The sequence below is a fragment of the Camarhynchus parvulus genome, chromosome 1A, assembly GCF_901933205.1.
Source record: "Camarhynchus parvulus chromosome 1A, STF_HiC, whole genome shotgun sequence".
Taxonomy (NCBI): Eukaryota; Metazoa; Chordata; class Aves; order Passeriformes; family Thraupidae; genus Camarhynchus; species Camarhynchus parvulus.
Genome location: NC_044586.1, coordinates 58,563,412 through 58,588,910, shown reverse-complemented (window position 1 = coordinate 58,588,910; position 25,499 = coordinate 58,563,412). Strand labels below are relative to the sequence as shown.

General features: G+C 36.3%; 1 protein-coding gene across 3 annotated transcripts in view; it reads right to left on the bottom strand.

Annotated features, from left to right (window-relative positions):
- Positions 1-1,657: 1,657 nt before the first annotated feature.
- PHTF2 (putative homeodomain transcription factor 2) overlaps positions 1,658-25,499 on the bottom strand; it is a 62,827-nt gene continuing 38,985 nt past the window's right edge. For all 3 annotated transcript variants that reach the window (XM_030960048.1, XM_030960049.1, XM_030960050.1), the window contains 11 exons: positions 21,865-22,066; positions 20,606-20,764; positions 17,592-17,810; positions 15,514-15,642; positions 14,017-14,289; positions 12,727-12,858; positions 11,695-11,781; positions 10,484-10,639; positions 7,185-7,280; positions 4,748-4,873; positions 1,658-3,987 (listed from right to left, as the gene is read on the bottom strand). In XM_030960048.1, coding sequence (XP_030815908.1) covers positions 3,967-3,987; positions 4,748-4,873; positions 7,185-7,280; positions 10,484-10,639; positions 11,695-11,781; positions 12,727-12,858; positions 14,017-14,289; positions 15,514-15,642; positions 17,592-17,810; positions 20,606-20,764; positions 21,865-22,066 — 1,600 coding nt within the window. In that variant the 3' untranslated portion in view covers positions 1,658-3,966. The remainder of the gene's footprint in view (positions 3,988-4,747; positions 4,874-7,184; positions 7,281-10,483; positions 10,640-11,694; positions 11,782-12,726; positions 12,859-14,016; positions 14,290-15,513; positions 15,643-17,591; positions 17,811-20,605; positions 20,765-21,864; positions 22,067-25,499) is intronic.

Here is a 25,499-nt window from a genome sequence, read left to right as displayed (position 1 = left end):
ATCAGGGGAAGTAGCTAACAAACTATGGGGAAGACCTTGGTGTCCCTTTCCCAAAAGGCTTCACAAGAAGGCCCTTCTCAAGGCTGCCTGTGTGTCTAGGGAATGTACATGACAGGCCAGACTGCAGCAGTGATTGATTGCTTGAAACAGTAAGGAGGAAATCTTATTTCCACCTAGCCCCAGGCAATGCTGGTCTCAGGGGTTACATTTCACAGTGCAGACATCCAACTCTGACAGCAGAACTGTCACCACAAGTGGGTCATCAGTTCCAGGTATCGGAGGTATCACACTCCCTTTCTTTCCTGAGTTAGCCCTCTCACAAACTGTCCACAGCAGCCTTGGACATTTCCCCCTTCCCGAGACAGCTGTTTGGTTGCTGCCACCGGTGGGGTTTATTTGCTCAGTCAGGAAGGCAATAGGCAAAGGAGCAGATAAAATGAGCAGAGCTGACAGGTATTAGCACAAACACCTCTATCAGCCCAGTCAGCAACACTGGCAATGCAGGCATCTCCTGGTGGTTTGTGGTCAGACACTCCTTGAGGCCCAGCAGAATTGCCAAGAGCACCTTCCATCTGAACGACCCCCAGACAGGGACTTAAAGGACATTTGCAGGCTCTGTCCATCACCAATGACAAGATGATGGTGATTTTCAGGAAAAGGAAGTGTCAGCAAAGCAGGATCCTAACAATCCAGCTGAGACTCACCACTTTTCCTAAGACTGACAAGGTACAAAGGCAGTATTCATGAGGAAAGCCACAGTGAAGTGGTGAACTGTGTGAAGACTGTTGTGAAGGTTTTTTAAAAAAATAAACAACATGGGCACCTTCTCAAGATGAGTTCCTCTGCTGTCTTGCAAGAATTACATTGGAAAAGATGACTGCTTTTCCCGTTTAGTAATAAATAGCAGATGACTGTGTCAGCTGCTATTTATTACTAAAAAATTTCCTTCCCCAGCTCCTGCACCAATACAGATATATTTTGTGCAGTGATATAAAAAGCTGATTGCTTTATGGACTGAGAACAAACAATCAGGCACTCCTCCTTCAAAGTCTTCTCTTACATTCCTACTGAGGGAAATTCACTACTGAGAAACTCATAACAAAAGTCCACCTAAGGAGGCAGCAGTGGGCAGACCAACACCACCAACAACCTTTCTCCTCCTCTTCCCCCAGACACCTTGGGTGCCTTGGGGTTTGAAGAACCCAGTAAAGACAACAGCAGCAGCCCACTACCACCACCTGTAAAAAAGATAATTCTCTCTACCATTTGCTGCTGGGTGCCAAAGATGGACTTTTGAAATGCAAACCGGTAATATCCTTAAGCATTACCTGGAATGAAATAAGCTTGTAATCCAAAGAAGTTTTTTGAAGCTACTAAATTTGGTAGCTACCCAAAGGGTTTTAAATGCCCCATTACAAGAAGATAACATGGAAAACGAATCAAATTATTAAAGTATCTTTTTGCATTTCACCTGTACTTCAACTTGGGTTGTTCTAGGTGATATTCTATATCATTTGCATTCTGTGTGCATGTTTCTTTCCCAAATGTGCTTTAATTTAAATGGAATATATGGATTTAAATCAAAACAGGCAGACATAGAAATATGCTGGACATTACTAAAGACATAGCTCACTGCACTTTTCTTTCTTTTTTACCATCAGCCATAGAAAGCTTTATTCCAAGCCTGATCACACTTTCAGTTACAAAACACGTGGCAAAAAATAACAGTTAACAACGCAAGATCTGCCATATTTCTACTTGCCTCTATTCATATACTGGACTTTCCACATTGAGGGATGGAGAATAAACCTCTCTCATTTTTAACATAATGAATATACCTAAGGGTAGCAAATAAAGGTTTTTATTATTTTTAATTTCATTTCACAAACGTTTTACTTTCCCCAAGCCGCCATTTGTTAGTGCAACAAACCGCACAGTGCTAGTTGCTGAGGTATACATGGTTCAACTAATTTCACCTTCAACCCAAATTGCTGTTTTCTCACATCCTTTTTTTTTTTAAAGTAATGTAAGCCATATAGTCACTATTTCACATATCTAAAAATAATTTAATTCCACTCTAGACTAAAGAATGGTTTTCTTCTTGGTGTTCATAATGACAGGCTATAAAAAGCATCAGCCTTATCTTTTATCACCCATAGAACTCCTGCTGTTCTTTTTTTTTTTTAAATATATTTTGTGCAAAATTAAGTTCTGTGTAGGTCTGTACCACAATTTGGAAAAAACTGTGTATAAAATGTACTTAATTTTTAAAAACAATCCCAACGTCAAACAACAGAGAAAGAAGAAACAGATCAGAGGCAGCTGAAGTTTTCACATGAGAAACTAAATATAGTATGTTCTTAAAGCTCCAGTAATACATTCTTCCAAAAACCAGAATGCACTTTGGTCATTATTAAACATTAGTACAGAGGCAAATAAAATACAAAATGCTTGTTTGTGTTGCTTTATATATAAAAATATTTTTATACCACATAAGTTTAAGACTCAATACTTCAAATCTTTCAAGATTCTGAACATTAGCAAACATAGGGCAATATCCAAACTCTTGTCAACAATTACTTGTAATTTTTCAGTATGAAGCCAGTATTTTAGAAACAGAAAACATAAGGATACTTGTGCCTCGTGGTATTAATCCTCCCAGAATAATTTCCTTGTAGAAGGAAAGTTTGTTACAAGTTACTTAATTTCACAGGGAAGGACACATTATTTTTGTCCCACCGAAGAACCACGAGTCAATATGACTGGTCCTTGTGGGAGGCAGAGGGAGAGGTGTTAGAAAGCCCAGCAGAAAGCATGTGGCAATGACACCTGCTGGGGAGGAATGGCAGTTATTTCAAGACACAAACCTGCCGAACACCAGGCTTTGCAGCTCTGCTGCTCACCACAGCAACTTGTTCTTTGTGTTCAATTGTTCTTAAACTTCCATGTGGTATGAATGGCATATACTATAGTGTACAAGAGGAGAGCATCTACCTATCTATCTTTTGCTCAGTCATTCAAAGCATTCCTTTCACCAGTAAATAATTTGCTTGTTTAAATATTCAACTTCAACATATAATACGTACTGCTCCATAGTTCACCATAATATATCCCAATTAATATACATTTATATGTATAAAGTTTCTCATTAAAAGTAACAATAAAAAGTGCACATGCACAGTCAGAGCTGCACAGAACAGCCCAGTATTTCAAATAAATACAATATTTAATTTTTATCAAAATATCATACAGCATGGTAACCATTTACAATTATTGCTCTAATAAATGTGTTATCAAAGAACACTTGTTGACTTCTTATATAATACCTTTTTAATATCCCAGGATATTTAAACTGCAGCCTGAGTTTAGATCCTGGAATTACTCAAAATATTAGAAATTGTTTCTAATAGTAATAGAAAACATTTTTGCTACCTGTCATACCGTATTGTCAGTACTTTATTTTTTGAGTACATCTCACTTTTCTATTGCAACCAAACATCTATTGACACTGTCCTCATAAATGACTGGTGCAAATGAAATACTCTAAGCAATTTTACCACACTATCAAAAATCAAATGACTTCCACATAGTGTTACTGGTAACTAAAAATGTTCAGCATTGGCTTAGCTTTAACAACAGATAGAGCAATTTAGTGTGATCGTTTTCCAGGATTTCAAACTCTCAGACACACAGTTTTTGACCCTTCCTAAACTTGACCCTTTCCAGAACAAAGCAAGTAATTTGAAAATAAAACATAAATGTCAACTAAAACAAACATAAACCAGTGAGAAGATGAAATAAATACAAAGATTGCACAAGACAGATGTAAACACTTCCGTTTTCCGAATTACTTCCTTGAAGAGGTTGTAGTTTCTGAAATACAGGTTCAGTGGCTGCTGTGAGGCAGTTTTGTCCATCAATGACCTTTTCTGTAACACTGTGTTATTTCATCTTCTTTCTATACTGTCAAGATTTGATCTTCCAGAGCTGGAAAAATTAGAGCAGGACATCAACTTATTTCTCAAATTATTTCTGTTTACCAGAACTGCAGTACCACCATGTTTTTTCTTACTGCATTTGCTACATCTTCGAATGACACACAGAATACATTTTACATCCATTTATTTCTAACAAGAAAAAGTTGCTTACAGCAGATGTAAGCAAACTTAATGGCCAATAAAGGGCTTTGTGGCAACGACAAGCTTGTGCCTCAGAACCTGAATCTTGAAATAGTTTCCTGAGTTTGCAGTTCAGGATGGGCCTGAGAGAAGGATCTTAGGGGACAGCCCTAGAGCAATGACAAACCAACACTGTATGACTGGTCACAGCAACACCATTCCTACTGCAATGCTTCACTGCAGTGCAAGACAAGGACAGCCTGCTCTGCCTGCCTCCCCTAAAGAGCTGCAGAGTCAACAGTGAGGAATAAAGAGAGAAATCAAATCTGGGATATGAAGAAAAGTTAAGGAAGGCCTTGTATTTATGTGTACAAATGTCTCCGTATTTCCATCTAAGAATTCTTGTAATTGAGTGTGCTAAATGAAAATACAAAGCCACAAAATGAAAAAAAAAAGTTTTAAGGGCTGCTCTGACAAGTACACCATTATTCTTCTGATATAAATTTAATTTAATAATTTAGTAACAGTTTTCAAACAACAAATCTTCTAGTTAGGCTGGTTAAGAATTAACTATGCTTCAATATGTGTTCCACCTATGGTGAAAAAAGGGATGCTTCTCAAGTATTTACCTTTAAATTAAATCCAAGCAAGTCACTGATGACACCAGAAACAGCTGACAGGATGACAACCTGGGTGATGTTATAAAGCAGGGGATTCATTGTAAGCCCATATAACCTAAAGGGACTGTCCAGTTCCTAAAAAGGCAAAACAACAGCATCATTAAAAACCAAAAACGACACAAAGGGGGTTTTGTTCACATATGTATTGAGCTATATTACTTTAGGAAGTCTTCAAGTCCCAGTGGAGCAAAACATTCTCCTATTATTCTGCATATCAAACACAATGTGCAGGAAAATATCACAGTAACTGGCTGTTTATTGCTGTTGTCTGAATAACTCTTCAAAAAACTGGAGGCTACGCATGTACAGTACCTACCAACCTGCTCATGAAGCCAAGAAAATAAAGAGCTAGGTGACACCATCTCCAAATTCCTTACAGTTTTTCAGAAATCACCTTCAGTGTTAAAAGAACTGACAGGCAGCAGAACCACAAAAAATAAGAAAAGAAAGATTTTTCACAATGACAGAAGACCACCTCACAACTATAAAAATTAACAAAAATATCTTTCCTATTGCAATTTTCTTCTTTTTTCATTAATTTTGAAACTAACAACTGATTGATATAACCAGAAAAGGATGATAAAGGAAAAAAGTCCTAACCATCATTAGACTGCCAACACTTTTTTTATATTGAAAAGAACAAAACTTCAGCCCAAATTAATCTGTAACAAAACTTGAACAAAGACGCTATTTCACTGATTTTCAATTCTTGGTGTGTGAATATAGTCACCCAAACTTTTCTGGGCTAGAAATATGTCAAATAAAGGAAATAAAAAGGAGTTTTAAAATATAAGAGTGGATTATATAAAGTCCACCAGCTATCACTGCTTTGGTCATTTATATTTTCTAGCTTTAAATTTATCTTCATCCTTCTCCTGCATTACATCCTGGGCCCTGAAAATGCCCTTATAAACCCTTTCTTAAACATGAAGAATTTCAAAGGTATGATTCTTCTTTCAAAAATGTGAAATAACAATGAACAACCTTTTCATTTGGATGTAATGTTGTATAAAACTCTGCTCCCAATACAAAAGATACAAAAGACATGATTCTGAGAGGGACAGCAGAGAAATTCTGTAAGGAAAAAGGTTTTAGATTCTGGATTCATCTTACCAAATTTTTGAGTAAGAAAACAGTAAGAATATTCAACAGAATCTAGTCTTTATAAAAGTTTAAAGACCAAAACCACCCAAAATCAAATTAAAAAAACCCAAAGCCCATTTAGCTACTGGACATGAAGTATTGCATGAATCACTAACTACCAAGAATTTATTTAAAGCTCCTAGTAGGTGGCTTGAAAATCTCACTTTTTGGTATCTTCTCACAGTAACTAAATGATGGCCTGGGTCTGGGATTTGTGCCACAAAAGCTAAGTTCCCCATTGGAAAAGGCTGTGACTTTTGGCAAGAGGAAAACAGGAAAGCTTTTTTTTTTTGAAACACTGAGAAGAAAATGGAAAAAATGGAAGCCATTTAGACCAAGCCTTGATCAGCATCCACCCTACCCACATTCTCACAGCACACAAACACTTCAGCTCATGAGAGCTCATCCTAAACCTGTTGGGCTTGTCTGTTCTTGTCCAGTCCCTCCTTGAATCCAGATAACCCTTCTGTATCCACTGTGTACCTGAACCACCTGATGCACTTAGAAGACTTCCTTCCATTTGTTCCACAACCAGGTCCTGTAAGCCTTGCAGTCCCTTATTCTTACACCAGGAGATAGTCACTGATTTAGTCAGGCTCTCCTTATTGCTGCAGCACAGCTCTCAAGCAGTTGCTTTGTCAGCTCGGAGTCCTTGCTGACTCCATCAGTCCTCTCAGGGAACACGCTCCGTATCTTTTTAGAGAGGAGGGGACCAACACGCACCTTGCTCAAGGTGTGCTGGTGGGAGGAATTACTCATCTAACTAGAAGAAATACTCTGCTGTCAGCTACTGACTGGCTAAATTAAACAGAGTTCTAACTGCATTTTATGGGCTGCTCCCTGGCACATGGGAATCAACAGCCTAAGGGACCCAAATTCAGTGTGTGGTAGAGTGAGGTCACAAGGTCTCAAATCATCACTGCATTGACACTCAGACAGACAATAAAATTTAATCATTTATTTCCCAAGCATTCATCATCCTGACCACCCTGAAGCACCTTCTCTCACACTGCTAATACATAGATAAAGAATAAAACTCCCTGGATGTAATAATACTTTGCAATCCAGAATGATGGCAACATAATAGACTGCAGTGTATGAACAAGCAGCATCCCTGTGAAGAGGTACAGGGCAAATTTAAACCAAAGCACATCCTACTGCCTGCAGAAGTCACACAAGTGACTCTTTAACCAATCTATTCTACTTCATTTTTACAATATGGGAATACCATTTTAATTCTTACCTTCAATAACTTAGTAGCAAGTTTTAAAACATTGTTCACTAGTGTCAGTTCCTCCTTCTTATTAGGCTTCTTCTCCATTTTCAAGTACAAGTTTATCTGATTTAAAACAAAAACACAAGAATCACCACCTACTCAGAATTTAAAGGAATTAATTTTGAACTATTTAATATTTCAACAATGTGATTGCTCAGCAGCCATATGACAAAACTGCAATGAATTTCTGCAAGCAAGCAAGCTTTTTGTTTCTTTATTAATATCCAAGAACAAGCACTGGCTCAGCACCATGGGAAAATACAATGCTAATTTATGATATAACATATTAATTACATTTGACATTATTATAGCACCAAGTTTAAAACTTAGTCTGATCTATAAATTAGGCACAAAAAACCAACATAGGTAGGGTTTGCATAATTTTTTCCCTCATTCAAGGGTTGCCTGAGGTTTGACAATTCATCCCCAGAAAGTTTTTATACTAGTGGGCAGACCTGACAAGACTTAACATCCTGAAAAGCTATTGAACAGAATGGAATGCTAAACCATAACTCTGCTAAAGGGTAATTTCTTTTAAAAGATTCTAGTGTAATTTAGTATTTCACAAGCACCTTGAGAGCAGAAAAATCAATCTTTCCAGAGCCTTGAAATATTTGAAAAATTATTAAACTCTTCATTGCTGTAGGAGAACAGTATATTGAACATTTCAATGCTTCTGTGAAGTAGACTTTTTTAGGTCATTATTTCTGAGAAAGTTAAGAGTTCAAACTAGCTCTCTTTTGTCCTTTTAGCAATTTTGAAACATCAGCTTTTATTCTCAAACAACCTATCTTTGATATCCTAGATCAAACAAAGGCTAGGTTTTTTTCTTTTCTATTGCATAACAAAACCAAATCAAAGCAAAAAATGTCTTGAAAAGCCACTAAATTTTAGGATGACAACCCGCAAAATAAAAAATGAACAATTTAGAAACATGCTGAAGCAGTCCTTCAGATGACACTCACCTGATTATGCTATGATATATTTCACTACCTCATTGTATGGTGGTTATTGAAATAAGGGTCATAGACATCTACCACAAGTAATTGATTATCAGATCTCCCTAAAAAGACCACTGTAAGTTTATTACACAGGTTAAAAAAAAATCTATGCCTAATATATTCCAAGGTATATTAAGCTTCTGAACTATTATTATTGCATATACATTAAAATTATGCTTTCAGAGCCAAAGAGATTCCAATTTTTAAAGATAAAACTATTGATTTCAACAATGCAAGAGTTATAAGCAGGACTAAACAAAAAATAAGGGCTCTAATTAGCCTGAAAACCCTAGGAAGATTCAAAGATCTCTTTTAAGAGCTATTATGATTTCCTTCATTTCAATAACAAACTTGGCATCAGGAGGAGTGTGTCTGCACAGCCATCTATCACGCCTACTTTGAGAGTCAAAACTGGCACAATGACAGCTAAGGTCTGACCATACATTCTATTTTGCTCACAGATTTACAAGACCAATTAAAAACACTTTCAGAAGGACCTGAAAAATTACAACCAAACAGCATAAAATCAAAAACATCCCTTTTAGCTTCCCATCATGACTCCTAATCATCAAATTCATAGGCTGAATATAAAGCACAAAGAAGTGCCTGGAACTTTGCTGGCAAAAGTAGAATTTTCAATTTCATCTTATCTGTGGAGTATTTAAATTGCATCAGAGAGTGGAGACTCATTTGCCCTTTTTTGTTATTGTTGTTGTACTTCCCTGTTTGTTTGTTTTCAGCTTTGTTATCTTCTCAGTAAGCCTAATAACTGCAGTGTGCCATTATCCAGGACACTGGAACAGATGTGCTTTTTTAAATAAAGTGAGTATCAGTCAATATTTCAAAGGGCTTGACCTTCTTTGAAAAGCCAAAATGTAAGACTTCCATGAGTCTGTCTCAAGACCACTGTAAATATGCTGTAGTACTCAGCTTAAGCAATTAAACCAGTCTAAAATGAGTCCTACCCAGGGTGAAGTGTATCCTTTTCGTTTTCTGAGAAACGATTGTTAATTCTATTTTGTTTTTCATTTCAGAAAGCTCTCAGGTATTTTTGAGGAAAAATACTTGTAACAGGATAAACTGCACTCAATGCAAAGGTGTCTGATGACATAACATTTCTTTAAGTTCTGAGGACATACAGAAAGTGTTTCTTTCAATATCCATGCTAGATTAAAATGTTCAAACATTGACTCCCAGGAAGACCATAGTATAGAAACCCATGAAAGCAAAATAAAGGCTTGACAATCTCTCTCCCCTTGCTATTTGTATTTTTTTGCAATCCTTATCCCAAACACTTCCCTCCATTTTCATTCCAGAAACAGCAGACAAACTTCACTAGGACATTCAGCTCCAAGGATCAACAGAAAATGGAAAACTCTCTAGGCTCAGGAACTCAAGAGTTTTCAGACTGGTGGAAAATATCTCGTTCAGGACAAGGCAGAGGGGCAGTCAGGCTTCTCAGTGTCCAACCTTATCTTTAGTAAAGGCAGAATGAGTCGTTTATATCATCTGTCACAGGCCTCACATCCTGACTTTCGGACACACAGTGTGGAAGATTTTGTTCTCCTACTTTAACATATTTTCTGTAGGAAACCTGTGAAGGTTTCTGGAACTGCCTATTTACCTTGCCCTGAAAGGGCTGTTTTGTACCAGTGTGAAACTTCAGAAGAAAGAGATTTCTTTCCAACCTAACACTAACTGAACATACTTAGCTTGGAAAACTATCAGCAGTGCCAGGCAGAGCAGAGAGGGAAGTTTGAAGTACAAATACCAACCAGAACATTCCTGAGAAGAAACACACATAGATCCAAAGACAAGCTTGAAAAATGACTAAAAAGAGATATTTCCAAGGAGTCTAGAAGAGGCTACATGTAACCCATGCAACCTAGCAGTCCTAAGCTATTGGACTGGAAACAGCAACTCACTTCCTAGAGGGTTAAGTTTGTCTTCAGACCTTTTACTCACCCATCCAACACTGAGATTCCAGGATTTTTTTCATATTTAAAAACTATTTTTTATGTTTCTGTTCTGTTAGATGTCAAATTATAGCAAAGGAGATGGTACCTTTAAGCCCACTCACTTAAACAGAAGTTGGGATAAAGTCAAACATTTATCTCAGAAATTGAACTCTGGGTTGCAAAGTTGCTTCACTTCCCCATAATTAACTCCCTAATCCAAACTATTTTAATAAATCTACAAAGCCTGAGACCCACCAGATGAATGAGTTGTTTAGGTATAAAAATATAGGTCTATACAAATTCTCACCTGCTCAGTAAGTAATATTGAGGTATTGCTGTACTTTTTACTTGTTTCAGATCCAAGAGTAACAAATCTTAAGAGAAAAACAGTTAGAGAAATGCACCAAATTACGAGTTCCCAGTTGTAGTGACAACCAAGGAAAATCTCATGCATGTGAAGTAGCTGAAAAAAAAAAGAGAAAAGAAATCAAAATTTAATTTGAAATAATAATTACATTACGATACAAGAAAGTAGTAACATATCTCCACAACTTCAAAAAACACATCCCAGTAATAAATATATGGAAGGTTTTCAGGCCTATAAAATTTGACTCATAATTTTAAACCAACACTGTATCAGAGATAAGAGGTCTGAGAAAAGATAAATAAAAAAATACATTCTAAGACAATTTTTAACTTCTGTTCAGACTTGCAAAGGCTCTACATGGGATAAAAAAATAAATCTTCACATGTACTAAATTTTACATAAATTACATTCTTAATAAGATACTTATAGCTAGCTGGCAGGCAAACACCATAAAGGTAGCTAGAAACTGTAAAGAAAACACAACCAGAAGCCATTCATAAGATCCTCTATATTTTGAAACAGAAGTTCAAAGACAAATCTTAAGCAACAGAAAGCTTCTTTAAACATAGATTTGCTTACTAAAAGATTTTCCACTAGAGGGCAGGCCAATATAGCCAACAAGCCTGTTTCTCACAAAAAGCATCAACCAAGGTCAGTATCAACGTTCTTTGCTGAAGTGTATTTTGATGCAAAATGAAGAAAAAAATAAGTTCCAAAAACCACAATGAAAAATTAAGGAGGACACAGATTTAAAATATAACAGTGATATCACAGAATATCCTGAGCTGGCAGGGATACACAAGGATCACTGATCAAGCCAACTCCTGGTCCTGCACAGGACAACCCCAAGAATCACCTTGTCCCAGGTGCAGAATCCACCACTTGCTCTCATTAGACTCCACACCACTGGTGATACCCTAGCCCTCTAATTTGCTGCAACAGAACTTTCTTTTGCTATTACAGAAAAATATTCTGAAGTAGATGAAATGACGATACAAAATGGAGCTGTATTCCAAAAAGCTCTAACAGCTCTTACTGGTTTTTCACTGGGGTCTTTTAACTTACTAGACATCACCATGTAAAAGCCACTCAAAACTGTTTTAAAAACTATTTAAGTCATGGCTGCTTCTCCACAAGTAAAGTTTCCTCACCTGTGCACAACAGATAAACACAACTGAGATAGTCAGTAGGAAGGCAGATGACACTATCACATCCACTGAGCGCTGAGGACCTCGACGCTGAAAACAGAGGAAATGCACATGTGAGTGAAACCCCACCCAAGCAGCACTGGGATTCAGCACAGCTAGTTAGAACCACACTGTTCTCCTCTGGTTATTTCTCAGTTGAGTCAGTTCCCTACACACCTACCTCTGATCACTTTATTGTTAGCCACATTATTATACAAATGTTTTCAGTGGCACAGGAAAAAGTGGAATATACAAGTGTGGTTCCACGGAAAGAAAGGAAGACATTCCACAACAGTGCTAGCATATGCAGAAATTCAAAACACCCCAACTACATTCTATTATCCAAGTGATGTTATCTTCCTTTCATCCCACCAGCACCACACTAAATTTTGTTTGCTTATAGCTCCTGTTTTCCACCCTTTCCAGCCTCCACACCATAATTCCTTCATGTTTTCACAAATCTTTTTCTGCTTGTAAAATCTAGTGATAGGAGATTTCAGGGATCAGAATGTCTTACAGATAATACTTGGGCATAATTTCTAGCTTCACCTGGCACCCATACACTCACAAATACATAAGAACTGTCTTGCTTTATAAATTCCTTGTGTTAATGACACCAACTGATGAGACTCTTAAAATAAGATATTGTCAGTTTTAGACTACATGTGATCACTTTTTACCCAACATACTTACACAGCTTTTCAGCTGGCATTACTAAGACAAGACTCCAACTCTGAACACACTCAGGCTTTAAAACAAAGTGAAAACCACACATTAACTTTCTCAAAATCTGTCTGCCTGCAGGCACTGGTGGCCCAGAGTCACAAAAATGAAGCATATATGGGATATATGAACCAATAATAAGTGTACAGGAGGAAATAGCCTACAACACCAACCTTCCATCAGCTGCATAGGAGATATTTTATGTTAGAACATAAACAAGATGCTTAAAATTTATTAAAATCTTATTAAAAGCAAAAATATAAATTATTTTACCTTTAGATAGGACCTGAGAGAAAGCCACATTTTTATATTCTGCACTTTCTTTAAGCGAAAGTGAGGTACCTCTGATTTTCTTGCCCTTCTGGCAGATGTTAGATGACCAAAAAGTTTAGCAAAAAGTAGCCTCTGCAGAGAAGAAAAAAAATTACCTTAGCTGTTAAATGATTTTCAGAGATGCTAAAAAAATAAGAGAAAAGGCTTCATTAAATATGTCAAAGTAATGTACAACGTACCAGTGTAAATTAAAATATGCCAATATAAACCAGAAGTAAATGTAGCATATTATTAAAGAGAGGAAATACACTAAAACATTGTAGAAGTCTCCGCATTCTAATGATTAACAAAATTTCACTACACTTTGAGTTCCTTTCTTCAAATTTTAGACAGCACATCTGCTATGCTCTTAAAATTTGGAAAAAACCACACACCTGTCAATCATTTGCATTAGAGAGCACCTATACCACAGAAGTTCCTCTCAAGAGAAATCATTATTAGAAGCACATTAATTCTATTCTACTGTATTACATCACATATTTTGACTATAATTTGAGAACAGAAAGTATAAAAATGTTTCTTTTCCAGACCAGTAAGTATTTATATGTTGCAGCTAGTAAGGTAGCTCTCTGAAGTTTCAATTGCAATAACAAGCAATGGAATAGTACTTCAGAGAGCAGCTCTCTCCATCTCCACCTACAGAACTGATCTAACAGCAGAGCAGACAGGGCCTTGGCCAGGGATGGACAGAACTGTTTTCAATGTCCCATCCCTGGAAGTGTCCAAGGCAAGGCTGGATAGGGCTCTGAGCAACCTGGTCTAATGGAAGGTGTCCCTGCCCATGGCAGAGGTATTGGAACTGGATGATCTTTAAAGTCCCTTCCAACCCAAACCATTCTATGATTCTATGAATTAAATTGAAGGTTTTGAATGAAACACATTGGAAATTTATAGAGCACTTTTCCTGAAACTACCTCTCCTTGTGGAAACCTGAAACAAACTGGGACAGGACTAAGCATTGGGTTAATGCATTGAGCCAGTCTTCCTCCAGAAATTCTCTGCAGGAAAAAAATAAAACACCAACAAAAAAAACCTTTTAGCTTCAGAGACTTCAGTCCACTGGAACTGAGTCATCTCCTGAACTGCAAGCCCACTGAAGTGTTTGTCATCACTGATCTATGACTCACAGCGTGCTGAAGAAAACAAGTTTAAAATAGCCACAAAGTCAAAAAATGCAAACATTAAACCTTGGTTTGCTTTAGATGAAGTCTCTTGCTTTGCTGTTCATACCTGTTTATATGTTCTCTCTGCTACACAGAGCAGAAAAAAGAAAATCCACACGAGAGACACCCGGACCATGAAACTTATAATAACCATAGAGAGAACCAGAACATCTCCATCTGATCCAAATGCAGTCATGCAGAGCTCAGTGGCAGAATGTGCAGCGAGTTGTTCTAAATCTTTAGCTTGGAAAAGTCGAAAGACAAAGGGCATTAAACCCAAGATTAAAGATATGACATTTCCAAAAATCTGATAGCCAATTCCTGGTATATGGCTGTTCACCTAAAAACAAAAGAAAACAAGGAATGTATTTAATTTTTGAATGATTTTGTCATTAATTCAATAAACAAAATATTAATGCTTTTCTTTTATCACAAAGAACACTTTATAATCTGGTAAATTGTATGAAAACTTCAACCAATCATCATCCCATTTTATTATTTAAAAACCAGGAAGTCCTCAAAGAGCACTTAATACATAGGAACCAAGTAATTTAAAAACCCAACAATAAAACACTGCAGTTAAACTCCAGTGCATATTCCTGCATTAAAAATTCACTGAATGCTGAATTAGCCAAGTGGGGCCAATCAGACTGGGCTGCTTAGATCCTTATGCTGCTCCTATTTCTGTTTGGTTTAGGTTGTATCCTTTTTAGTGGAATCAAAGTGTTTACAGCGCAGACAGGCCTGGAGTTTTGTTCTGCTGGCTATGGCTTGCTGAGTTTGTTTCTGCTGTGTCTTGCATCCAAACCTGTAAAGCCTCTGAGTCAGGCAGAGATCAGAACTAGGTTTGTGAATAAGTTGCTTTTTAACAAGTGGGAGAGAGTGAGTATCAACTTGTCAGAACTAGTGAGAGTTTTCTTTGGCTATGCTTGGTTTCATGAGCAACTCTACAAAATACTCATGTTGTCTATTTTGAAAAGAGCACATCAATTAAATGCATTTCCAACTGTTTCCTCAAGAGAAGTACTAGGAAAAAGGAGAGAGGACTAGTGAGAACATCCCACTCATCCTCTTAAAGGTTTGCTTCCTAAAGAGGAAAGCTTTCTTTTCCAATCCTAACTTTAGCATCCATATACCCAGATCTGTATATTCCTAACCCAATAAACTACTTGTTCATTAAAATCAAGGAGATGAACTTGATTATTCACAGCAGGTATCAATAAAACTGAGGCTGGCTTGCTGAGGTGAGCAAGCACCTTACAATGCAAACACCTTTTATTATCCCAACACTGAAGATCTGGCAGCTATTTAATTTAGTAGTAACAAGTAAATCAGAGTGATGTAAGCCACAGAACAAGAATGTGAATAACACAGACTTAAACCATAACACGAACAACAAAACAAACAAATTTTAAAAAAATACAACAAATCAATCAACAAACACAAAAAAAAACCACCAAAAAACCCAACCAATGGAAAAAAAAAAAAACAACCACATAAACCAAGCTTGGTAGTGCTTACACTTCTAAACACAATATTTGCATGAAGTAAAACAAATACTCACTCTGTTCATTATCATACCACTGATTTCAAGCACAGACATATCTGCTTTCTTGCAGTCATTACCCTCCCATACAATTGCACTTATTTTTTCTAGTCCTGGATTCAAACTGTGGATCCAAGGCAAATGACTCTGGGAAAGACAAAGAATATCTTCCATCAGAATTAAGAATCTATTCTCATGTCAATATGCCTTTTTCAGAAATATACTAACAAACCCCCTCCCAAAAAAACCCAAAACCAAAACAAAACAAAAAAAACCAAAAAAAAACCAACCACACAAACGAAAAACCACAAACAAACAAACAAAAAAACCCAAAAAAAACCAAACCAAAACACTTTAGACTGACACAAATATTGCTATATAGCATTTACTTCTATTATGTGTTAACCTCATTCCTTAAAATCTTCCCCTTCTTTTCCAAGAAATAGCTGTGAGAACAGAAATCTCTCCTTCTCCATAGTCCATTTTCTAATAGGGATGATTTAATGGGATTAAGGAATTATTGACTTCTTTTTCACTCAAATGTATCAAAGAAGAGAGAAACATGAAAACAAAGTTCTAATTATGAGTAATTTTCAATTCTGACACATTTAATGAATTTATTTTATTTATTTGCCCGTAACATCCTGAAAAGCACTCTTCTCAGGTTTTTTCAGGGTAACAGTTTTTTATTATTTGCTCCTAATGAACTTCAAAATCCTTGTTATGCCCAAAGACCCCCCTGTGCACACTAGATCTGGCCAGGCTCAAAGAGTAGTAGGTGTCTAATCAATACAGGCAGCTCCTAGAGCCAAGCAATCCCAGGTTAATCTTCTGAATGCACTTAGGACTCAGGGACCTTTCTTTCAAACCACAGAGCCAAGTAAGAACTAAAGAATATGGAAAAAATGTTGAGGTGACAAATATTGCTGTGGCCATTTCTTGATTTTCCCCAGCCCTGTGTCCCTCCTCCCCCATTCAGGAGATGCAAATTGCTTTCAGCTTTAGTCACCTGGCACTATGGGCATCACACTGCTGGAAGTGCTGGTGCTGGCAGGGGCAAGGGCATGCTATTATTTATAGATTTTAATTATCATTGATTGCAAGTAAAGCTTTATTTTTATTTTATTGCTTCCTTTTAAGTATTGATCTGAAATATTTGTAATCTGCTGAGTATTCAATTATCTCCCTCATTTCCACCAGGTGAATAAGAAATTATTTATAATGTTAAAATAGCATAAATAGTTGTTGCAGGTTTTTCTTAACAACAGTTTTCCAAGCTCTCCCTCTAGAGGGAGTATCAGCACCAGGAGCTGAAACTCAAAAATTTACAATCTGCAATCAAGTAGAAAAATTCTCAAGTGGTCAAATCAATATAAATCCTTAAGTCAATATATGTACTGTAATTCCACTCACTACTGCAAGGTCTAGTGTTTTATTGAATGCAAGCAGGAAGAACTAAAAATAAAAATAGAAAACACTGCATGAAATAATCCAAATTGCTATTATTAACTTTCGGGCAAAAAAATTATAACCAAATAGTATTTAGGCATGTATAATACACCCGTGATATCATATATATATGCATATACATAAAGCACATGTTATCCTTCTGTTTGCTTTTCTTATATATACATTCCCAAATAAGCAAACAGAAAGGTGTCTTATAAGTGCTTATAAAAGAAATTCCACAAGAGAAAAACAAAAGGGTGGTGAAACTCACCAAAATCTAAACAACATAAAATTAAACAAAACAAACAAACAAATAAAAAGGTGGAAAACTCAAAACAGAAAAATAAACAACCAGCCAGAACCACCAATCACAGAGGAAATGTAAATCAATCAGTCCTTGCCCTACATTAGAATTAAGATTCAAACACTCAAATATTCTATAGGCTATTTTGATATATCTTCATACCCTCTTCTTTTGAAAAATTAATGACTGAGTGGCAGAAATCAAGTTTTACTTGTTCTAATTCCATCACATCACTTTGTTACTTCTATTTGATACAGGTCTTTCTCCCAGGCTTTCTGTGACATATGAAAGGTAACACTGAACTTGTGTGTAGTGTAAAACACCAGAACTGGTGGATACCAACCTGATGAAATGGGTCATCTCTGAATTCTTTCTTCACACACGGGTTCACCTGAGGGCTTTCCACGTCTGTCTCGCTGGTGCAGGACGAGTGGCACTCAGCACAGTGCAGGAGGTCCTCCCACAGCACATCTTCTGTTTCTGACTCTGGCCTTGTACTCTCAGAGTCTTGTCTGGAGCTGGAGCACCGGGAACTGCAGCTGGTACCTGATTTAGGTGTATCCTGAAAGCCAAACATCCACTGGAATTAATGCTGATGTTTTGTTCTACATCATTTCCTGGCAGAGATGTTTTAAAAATCAGATTAGTGAATCTGTGTCCATCCCGATTTTTAGGTCCTAATCCATTATCCTTGTCATCAGAACGGTTTGTGTGTTTATTGCAAGTGTGTCTAAGAGGTTGCACATTTTAAGATACTGTATCAAAAAGTAAGCAATAGTCCACGGCCTCTACTTTTTAGGGAGGGGTTCACATAAGGAAGAATCTAATAATACTCATTATTAAAAGAAAATAACTACTTCACAGATTTAGAGCTCATTAATTTAGAATTTAACAGCAATTGTCAAGCCACAGACTCCAGCTATATCTCCAGCTTCTGAGGAATTGACCCTAAAGTCCCCTAAAGTCACATTGTTACTACTAACATACCTTCTCAAAGACCGAGTGGGCTTGAAGACAGCAATGCATCAGGTATAGAGGGGGAAAAAAGCAAGGGTACACATAGCTAATGCCAGGTTTATGTGTAATCTGCACAATTAGACATAAAAATTTAATTATTTTAAACAGACTGCACTTGACAAACAAGTATGCCTTTCTAAACTCCAGTCTTACCTAGCTCTTGGATAAGGAAAGAAAAATCTGAAGTTTGGGACATTCAAATCTCTCAATGCATACACATGAAACAATCTACTGCGTTCTTCAGAAAAACAATGTAGAGTTTAAACTACTTCCTACAATAAACAGAATCCATTTCCAGCAAGACAGGGGTGTAGTATTAAAAGCAGTATCAGCCTACTCACTGCCATCCTCTGGCAATTTCCATTCCCTCTTAACACCAAGTTTGTTTCTACTAAGTTCTCTTGAGAACACGCAATTTTCTACACTGAAAAAATATTAAGCACTGTTTCAGCAGACATACTAACTTAGTGTGATTCATAGTCCATTACCATGTGAAGAAATGTTCTTCATTATTTCTGAAAACCATGTTTAATGTATTTTATGCAAACCATTTTGTAAAGAAATGTTCAGAAAAAATTTGGTCTGAACTCCTTCTGCACCTCTTACAAAGAGAGGGATAACATCAATGCAGAAAGAGTCTGAAGAATTTTTTTTATAAAGCAAAAAAGAAGATATTTATAGAAGGCAGTCACTATGGGTACCACTGAGGCTGAAAGTTAATAAAGTAAGAACATGAAAAATATCTTGTTTAAACAACAATTAAGTAGACAAATAAACATGAAGATAAAAGAAAATGCAGGACAGAATTTGAGAGTATATCCACTGACTTCACTAATTATTTTTTTTAATACAAAGAAAGCTTTCACTGATTTGAAAACTATTGTTTCATTTTCTTTGTAATGGTGTGGGGGAGGCGAGTTGGGAGCAAGAAAGAAAAGCTTCCTCTTTCATTGCATCAGTCAGATCAGTGAACATGGAGTAAGTGAAAACAGTACTGCCACAGCTAAACATGATTACATTCTGTCTCCAGCTTCTGAAGGTATCTACAAAGTCTACCCTAGCTTTGAAGCACTCTACACTAGAGAAGAATATCTAAGCTGAAAAACAAAAGAAATCAACTGTAATGGTGCCTTTCTGCTTCCTCCTGTGAAGTACTATGGCTGCACAAGGACACAGTGAAGGGGACATTTTCTGTAACATGAAACAAACAGTGCCATTATCACAAACCACACATGCAAAAGGCACTAAATGCTGACATCAATCAACATTCTGGATCTTTCTAACCAAAGTCTGTGAGAAATGAGTGAAAGAATAGCTTATTTAATGTTTTTTATGCAAAGAATCAACTTCAAGGCCTTGCCGTTGTGATCAGAGCAAGCAGTACCTGAACCCTTCCAATACACTTTTCCTACAACAAGTAGAGAGTTTTCTTATGAAGCTCTGCCTATCAAGCCCATCTATCAGTGGACTTTTGTCAGGGCTGATTTTACTCTTTGCTTTCTTTGCTCAGCCTTTGAGAAAAATAGCAATACAGCCTTTAAAAAGTGTTCCATATCTGTGAAGTTGCATACCATTAGCAAAACAGCATAATTTTTTTAAAATAACGAATAAATAAACAAAAGCACAATAACATATTGCATTCTCTTTCTATGTCTGAGTCCTTAAAATTAAGAATTCTGCTCACATGAAATCTGTGAAACCCCCTATTTTAAGCTGTAATGTCATCAAGTCACTTAAAATTTTGATATTTTTTATACATTGACAATTTTGGTAAAATTTCATGACAAGATTTAATATTATTGTTTCAACAAAGACAAGGAAATGAAAATTCTGAGTCAATCAGACTTTTCTACAAGAAAGCGAGTGAATCCAAAATACTAAATGGAGAGAAACAGGAGCAGAACCATGCTAAAAATTTGCATATCCCCAATTACTACTGTTTCTGTAACAAAGCAAATTTCCAGAGGAGATACCTGGTGTCACAGGACAGCAACAGAGTTACCATAACCCGATGCAAAATCTACCAAACATATTTTAATTCTCCTTACAACAAATTGAAAAATAGGATGAAGCTCAAAAAAACTAGATTACAATCTTTTCATTTCAAAACATTGTCATTAAACAAAAGCAAAGGAAAAAAATTTTGCTCCTCACTAGCATGACTTCCAATTTACAGACTCCTAAAATCCAAGACAGGAAAAAAAAAATTGTGGAAATGTCATAGTTTAACTCCAGCCAGCAACCAAACACATGCAAGCTGCTTCTTCTATATACCTTACTCAATAAGAAGTCAAGTTGTTTTCAGAATTTTCAGGCAAGAAGCAATAGAAATGAACCTACCTCCAGAGGGTAGTGCTTCTTGTAATGGTGAGATTTCCTGTTGCGAAGGGTACAGTCGCTGGAGGTGCGTTCTACATTGCGGCGCAAGGAATAGCCAGTCTCAGGCCCCTCCTCACTAGAAACTTCATCTGATAAATTTGTCACAGTCCTGTGAGTATCCTAGGGCAAGAAATACAGTATTTGTAAGACACAGAGTCATATTTAATAAGTCTTGTTCTCAACTAGTGAAATCAAAATTTCTTTCTACAACTTTGGTATCTATGCTCAGTTAAAACAGGTATTAATGCATTTTCAAGACTCAAAATTGGCAGAGCAGGAATTATGAAATAGAAATTGTAGCATCAAAAATATTTTTTCAAAGGAAAGCCTAGTTCACATTAGCCTCACGAAAGATTATGATGCTCTTATTTTAAATATGATTTTTCATAAACTGAACATGTCAAGATAGGCTTAGACAAAATATATCCTCATCTGAAAAGAGAACAAGCAGAACCAAAAAATCCAAACCAACCAACCAGTCAAAAATAACAGTATAAGACTGAATTATCAACATATTCAGTACAAAGTTAACATTTACCATCTCTTACAAGGATGAAGGTTTAGAGGATATATGTTGAATCCTGAGGTCACTAATGTGTGTTACTTTGAATACAGGATATATCCAGGAAATAATAAGACCCAGACAAATTAAAAGTTGTGCTTTCTTCCATGACCATCTCCTATAATTCTGTAATAATTCTATTATTCCCTCTAATTCCTATTCCTCACTATATAGAATCCTGCCTTTTTCACTTGGAGGGAAATCCTGCCTTCCTTATCTTTCGCACAGATCAATTTAAAAACAAAACAAAAAACAAAACAAACAAAAAAAAAAAAGAAGAAAAGGAAGCCAAGTCACAGGCAAAAATGACCTTAAAATTACAAACTGTCAGTAATCCAAAATCAGCTCCATTTTATCACAGTGACAGACCAAAGATGTCCAGACTCTCAGAGAAGGCACAGAAGGTTTACCTAGTCAGCAAATACCCACAGATAAAGGACAGCACACAAATTTGTGCATTGAAATAAAGAATACCAAAAATTGTTTAAATACCATTAAACATGACAAAAGGAAAGGCCAGGAATATGATGAAGTAAGACAACTCACTACAATTTTTGGCTCCAGGACCCTAAGCCTAATTTCATTTTAAAAATATTTTTAAGAATAAAGCAGATAAAAATGCATCCAAGGCATCACAAAAAGCAACAAACACACTTACTTTGTGGTGACTGTGGTTGCCCAGGGCATCTCTCCCTGTGGAAGGGCTCCACCCTGTCTCTTCTGGCCTGATCACCTCACAGCGACGTTCATGGCCCTGCACCCCTTCTTCACTGCCTCTACCCGGCTTCTTCCCATCAAGGGACACGTAGCCATTATCAGTTTCAGTGGATTTATCTATTGAGTTTTTTGCTTTCTTAGATCTATATTTAAAACAAATACATGTATTAAATTAATTATTCTCTGAATTATTTCCCAGTTTAAATCCTGTTTATTCCTATCAACCAATGTTTTAGCTTTACTAAAATGTCCACAAAATAACAATATTAACATTTGATTTTGATGTCATATTTGTAACTATTTAATCTTTAAATTATACACATTATCCTCTCCTAAAATTGTTATAAAATAAACTGTCAGGGTGTGAAAGAAATGTATATCATTAGCTACTGAAAGAAGAGAAAAAGAAACCTGTTTTAAAAACAAAATCACAGCAGCTCTGCTAACAGAAGAATCACAAGTGTCAAAAGTGAAAGAGAAATCCCTCTATTCAATCTTAAATAAAAGAGGTATGCTAGAAGTTGCTTTAATAATTATTAATTCAAAGCAAGCATGCAATTTCCTGAAGCTGCAAACAAACATGCTGTTTAGTACTCTGTACACTGATATTTGGTGTTGTTTTGAATATACTCTGCTTACTGACAACCCTACTAAACAGAAGGGGATCTACTCTTTTCTGCATTATCCAGCAACACCCCGGGCAACAATTTCCCCTATCTCTTACAACCATACCAACTAAGCTTGTTTTTAAAGGACAAAATCTCAAGGATTTTAAAGGACAAATCTCTCACTGAATAGTCTCCCATAACATCCTCTAGAATCAAGGCCCTTTCCAAGACAATAAATGTACCAGCAAGACTACCTCATGCAAGAAGAGGGCTTTCTCAAAGCAAACACCTGGATGATTACACTCCCAAACTAGAAAGTGCAGTGGATGAAGGAATGAAGAGGAATAGCAACTTGCTACCTTACTGACAGGGACTTTTAGTCTTAAGCTTCTGTATTGTCAAAGTAAATTAAATTTTGATTTTTAGCTTTTCAGAACACTAGGTGGGAAAAGAGAGGAAAGAAGACAAGTGTTATAAATAATGCTTCTGAATTTTTTTTTTTTATTTTAAGTAGAACACTGGGCTATCAAGAACACCAAACTATCAAGAATCTGTTCAATTGATCTGGTGCTCCTGTGAGGGAATATGCACTGCCTTTCTCTTTAAGGACTGAGGCATTCTGTAAGAGCTTGGATTACACAGCAGAAGATTAAATTCCTCTTTAACATGTACATCAAACAAATTGGGGGAATTTTGGAGAGTTGCCTCACATTCCTTCCAAGATAAGGTATCCCATACATAAAGGGGAGTCCTGAAAGCAAAAAATGGCTAGGGACAGCTGGATAAAATAGGAAGTAAAAATCCAAAAAGGACCAATTCGGCTCACAAAATAATGGTATGCAGGAAAAAATGGAATAACGGGATGCAGACAAAATCAAGAGAAGAGATGCTGTTACTAAGGTGTTTAATTCTCCTTTCCCATCTTTAATTTCATTTTTTTCACCCTAACTAGGAAAAAAGTTAACATTTATATTACTTTTAAAGCAAAGGGACTGCCTTTCAGTGGCAACTCATTGCAAAATAATAAGCAAGGTCAGTTGTGAGTACTGAGGAAGAAGCACTAAAACTAAATTATCTGCAATAAGGAGGAATCCAGATAAGCTACTCTGCAATTCATTAAATATTCCTCCAGCACTTCTTAAAATTTTCTTTTAAACAGTGCAGAAGTAAATGCAGTTCTCATCACACACACATATCCAGTCAGAAACACTTTCTCCACAAGTTACTAAACTGTATGAGCAGATTAATGAGACAGCTCTTCCAAATTTGATTTGAGAAGTTTTTATGCATTTTATACAAAACTTTAAAGCTAGAAGTAGCCTCAAACAGTTGAAAAGGAACAGATAAGAGAACTAAGGAACACATACATGTATGTACAACTTTTTCAGATGGGATTTCCCTACTCAAGCAATGTTTGAGTGCTAAAATCACAAGACCAAAGCTACTGGTCTGGTATCAACTAAGGCTCATTCTAAATATCAGGGAGCTTGACTGAAGTCTTTATTTGATTCTAACAGAGAAACCAAAGTTATCTTTTTGTAAGACTCCGTAAATTTAAGTGTAAGCCTCAAGCCAGAAAAGTGTACATTTGGGCTTTAAGTCAGGCTTTTGTGCACATGTTTTCAAAGAAAAACAAAACAAAAAACCCCACAGTAACAAACACAAATAATACATCCCTAGGTGACAAAATGTATGGTTTTCTAGAATTACTATATATACATACATCCTTAATCAACTTTTACAATTTTGGGCTATAACTAAAAGTATTTAGAGAAAAACAAAGAACACCAAGAATAAATACAATGTCTTAAAAGTCTTGAATATATGCAAAAGCTAAATCGAGAATGACTTTGTCTTATTCATGCATTATCAAGGGAAAATACTAAGGAAAAGTTCAATAAATTTCTGTAAGAGTGTGGATTTGCACTCTCAAGTATTCTTTCAATGTATTTTCATTGGGGTTGATCAGAAAAACTCTCCTCTCTGTTCCCACTGCAAAACTTTTAGAGATTACAACATTTTAGAGGTTATAAGATTTCCACTGGAGCAAGGACACATGCAGAGCAAATTCCCAAATCAGTACTACATTCTGAACAAATCACCTGCTTGGATACTGCCCTCCTTTCAAGTAAGACTTATCAATAGTATTTTCTAAATTGCCCCTGTGCTGGATTAAAGTTTAGAATTATAATTTTTAAGTCAGACTGAGTTCTGCCAATGGAAAGGATATTTATTAAATACACAGTTCCAGTTTACCAATGATCTGAGCACAGGCAAATGGTGTAGGTACACAGGGTCCAGCCCTAACACAGAGAATGCAATTTCTGAGGTTAATTTGAAATCATGTATTTATGACTTATACTTAAAATTCCAGAAAACAGTATGTCAAAGATTTGTGTAAGTGAAAAACTGCTGAAAATAAATACTCATCAGACATTCTATATAAGACATTCTAATGTGCTTATCTAAAGAGCTTCCATGTTTGTGTTAAGAAACAGGACAAGTGTAGCTGTGAAGGTTCCTTGCACTGAGATTTTGTAAGATTTTCTTTAAGGAACGTCACCAAGTAGTCAATTACTCCACACTGTGCTCTTGCTTCCTCATTCCCAGCCCCACTCCCATTGTGCTGACAAAACTGTTTGTATTACCATGAAAAAAATTACATGAAGAAACTGAACTGTATGTTCCCCTGGGGAAAAAGAAGGTTATTTTTCATCTAGACAAGTTTGTATGGCTCTAGACATACAAATAATTGTGTCTCTGCAATGAAGGGGTAACAAAGGACTAAGGGCTGTTTACAGCACTCTCAGTCACTCTGTGTTCTTTTTCCTTTGAAGATACTGTATATACTAAGCAGTCATCGTGGAGGCTTAACATCTATATATATACACACACTACCTCTCATTAAATGGTTTAAAACAAGTCTTTAGGATAAGTTCCACATAGCCCTTCTCAACTGAAAATACTC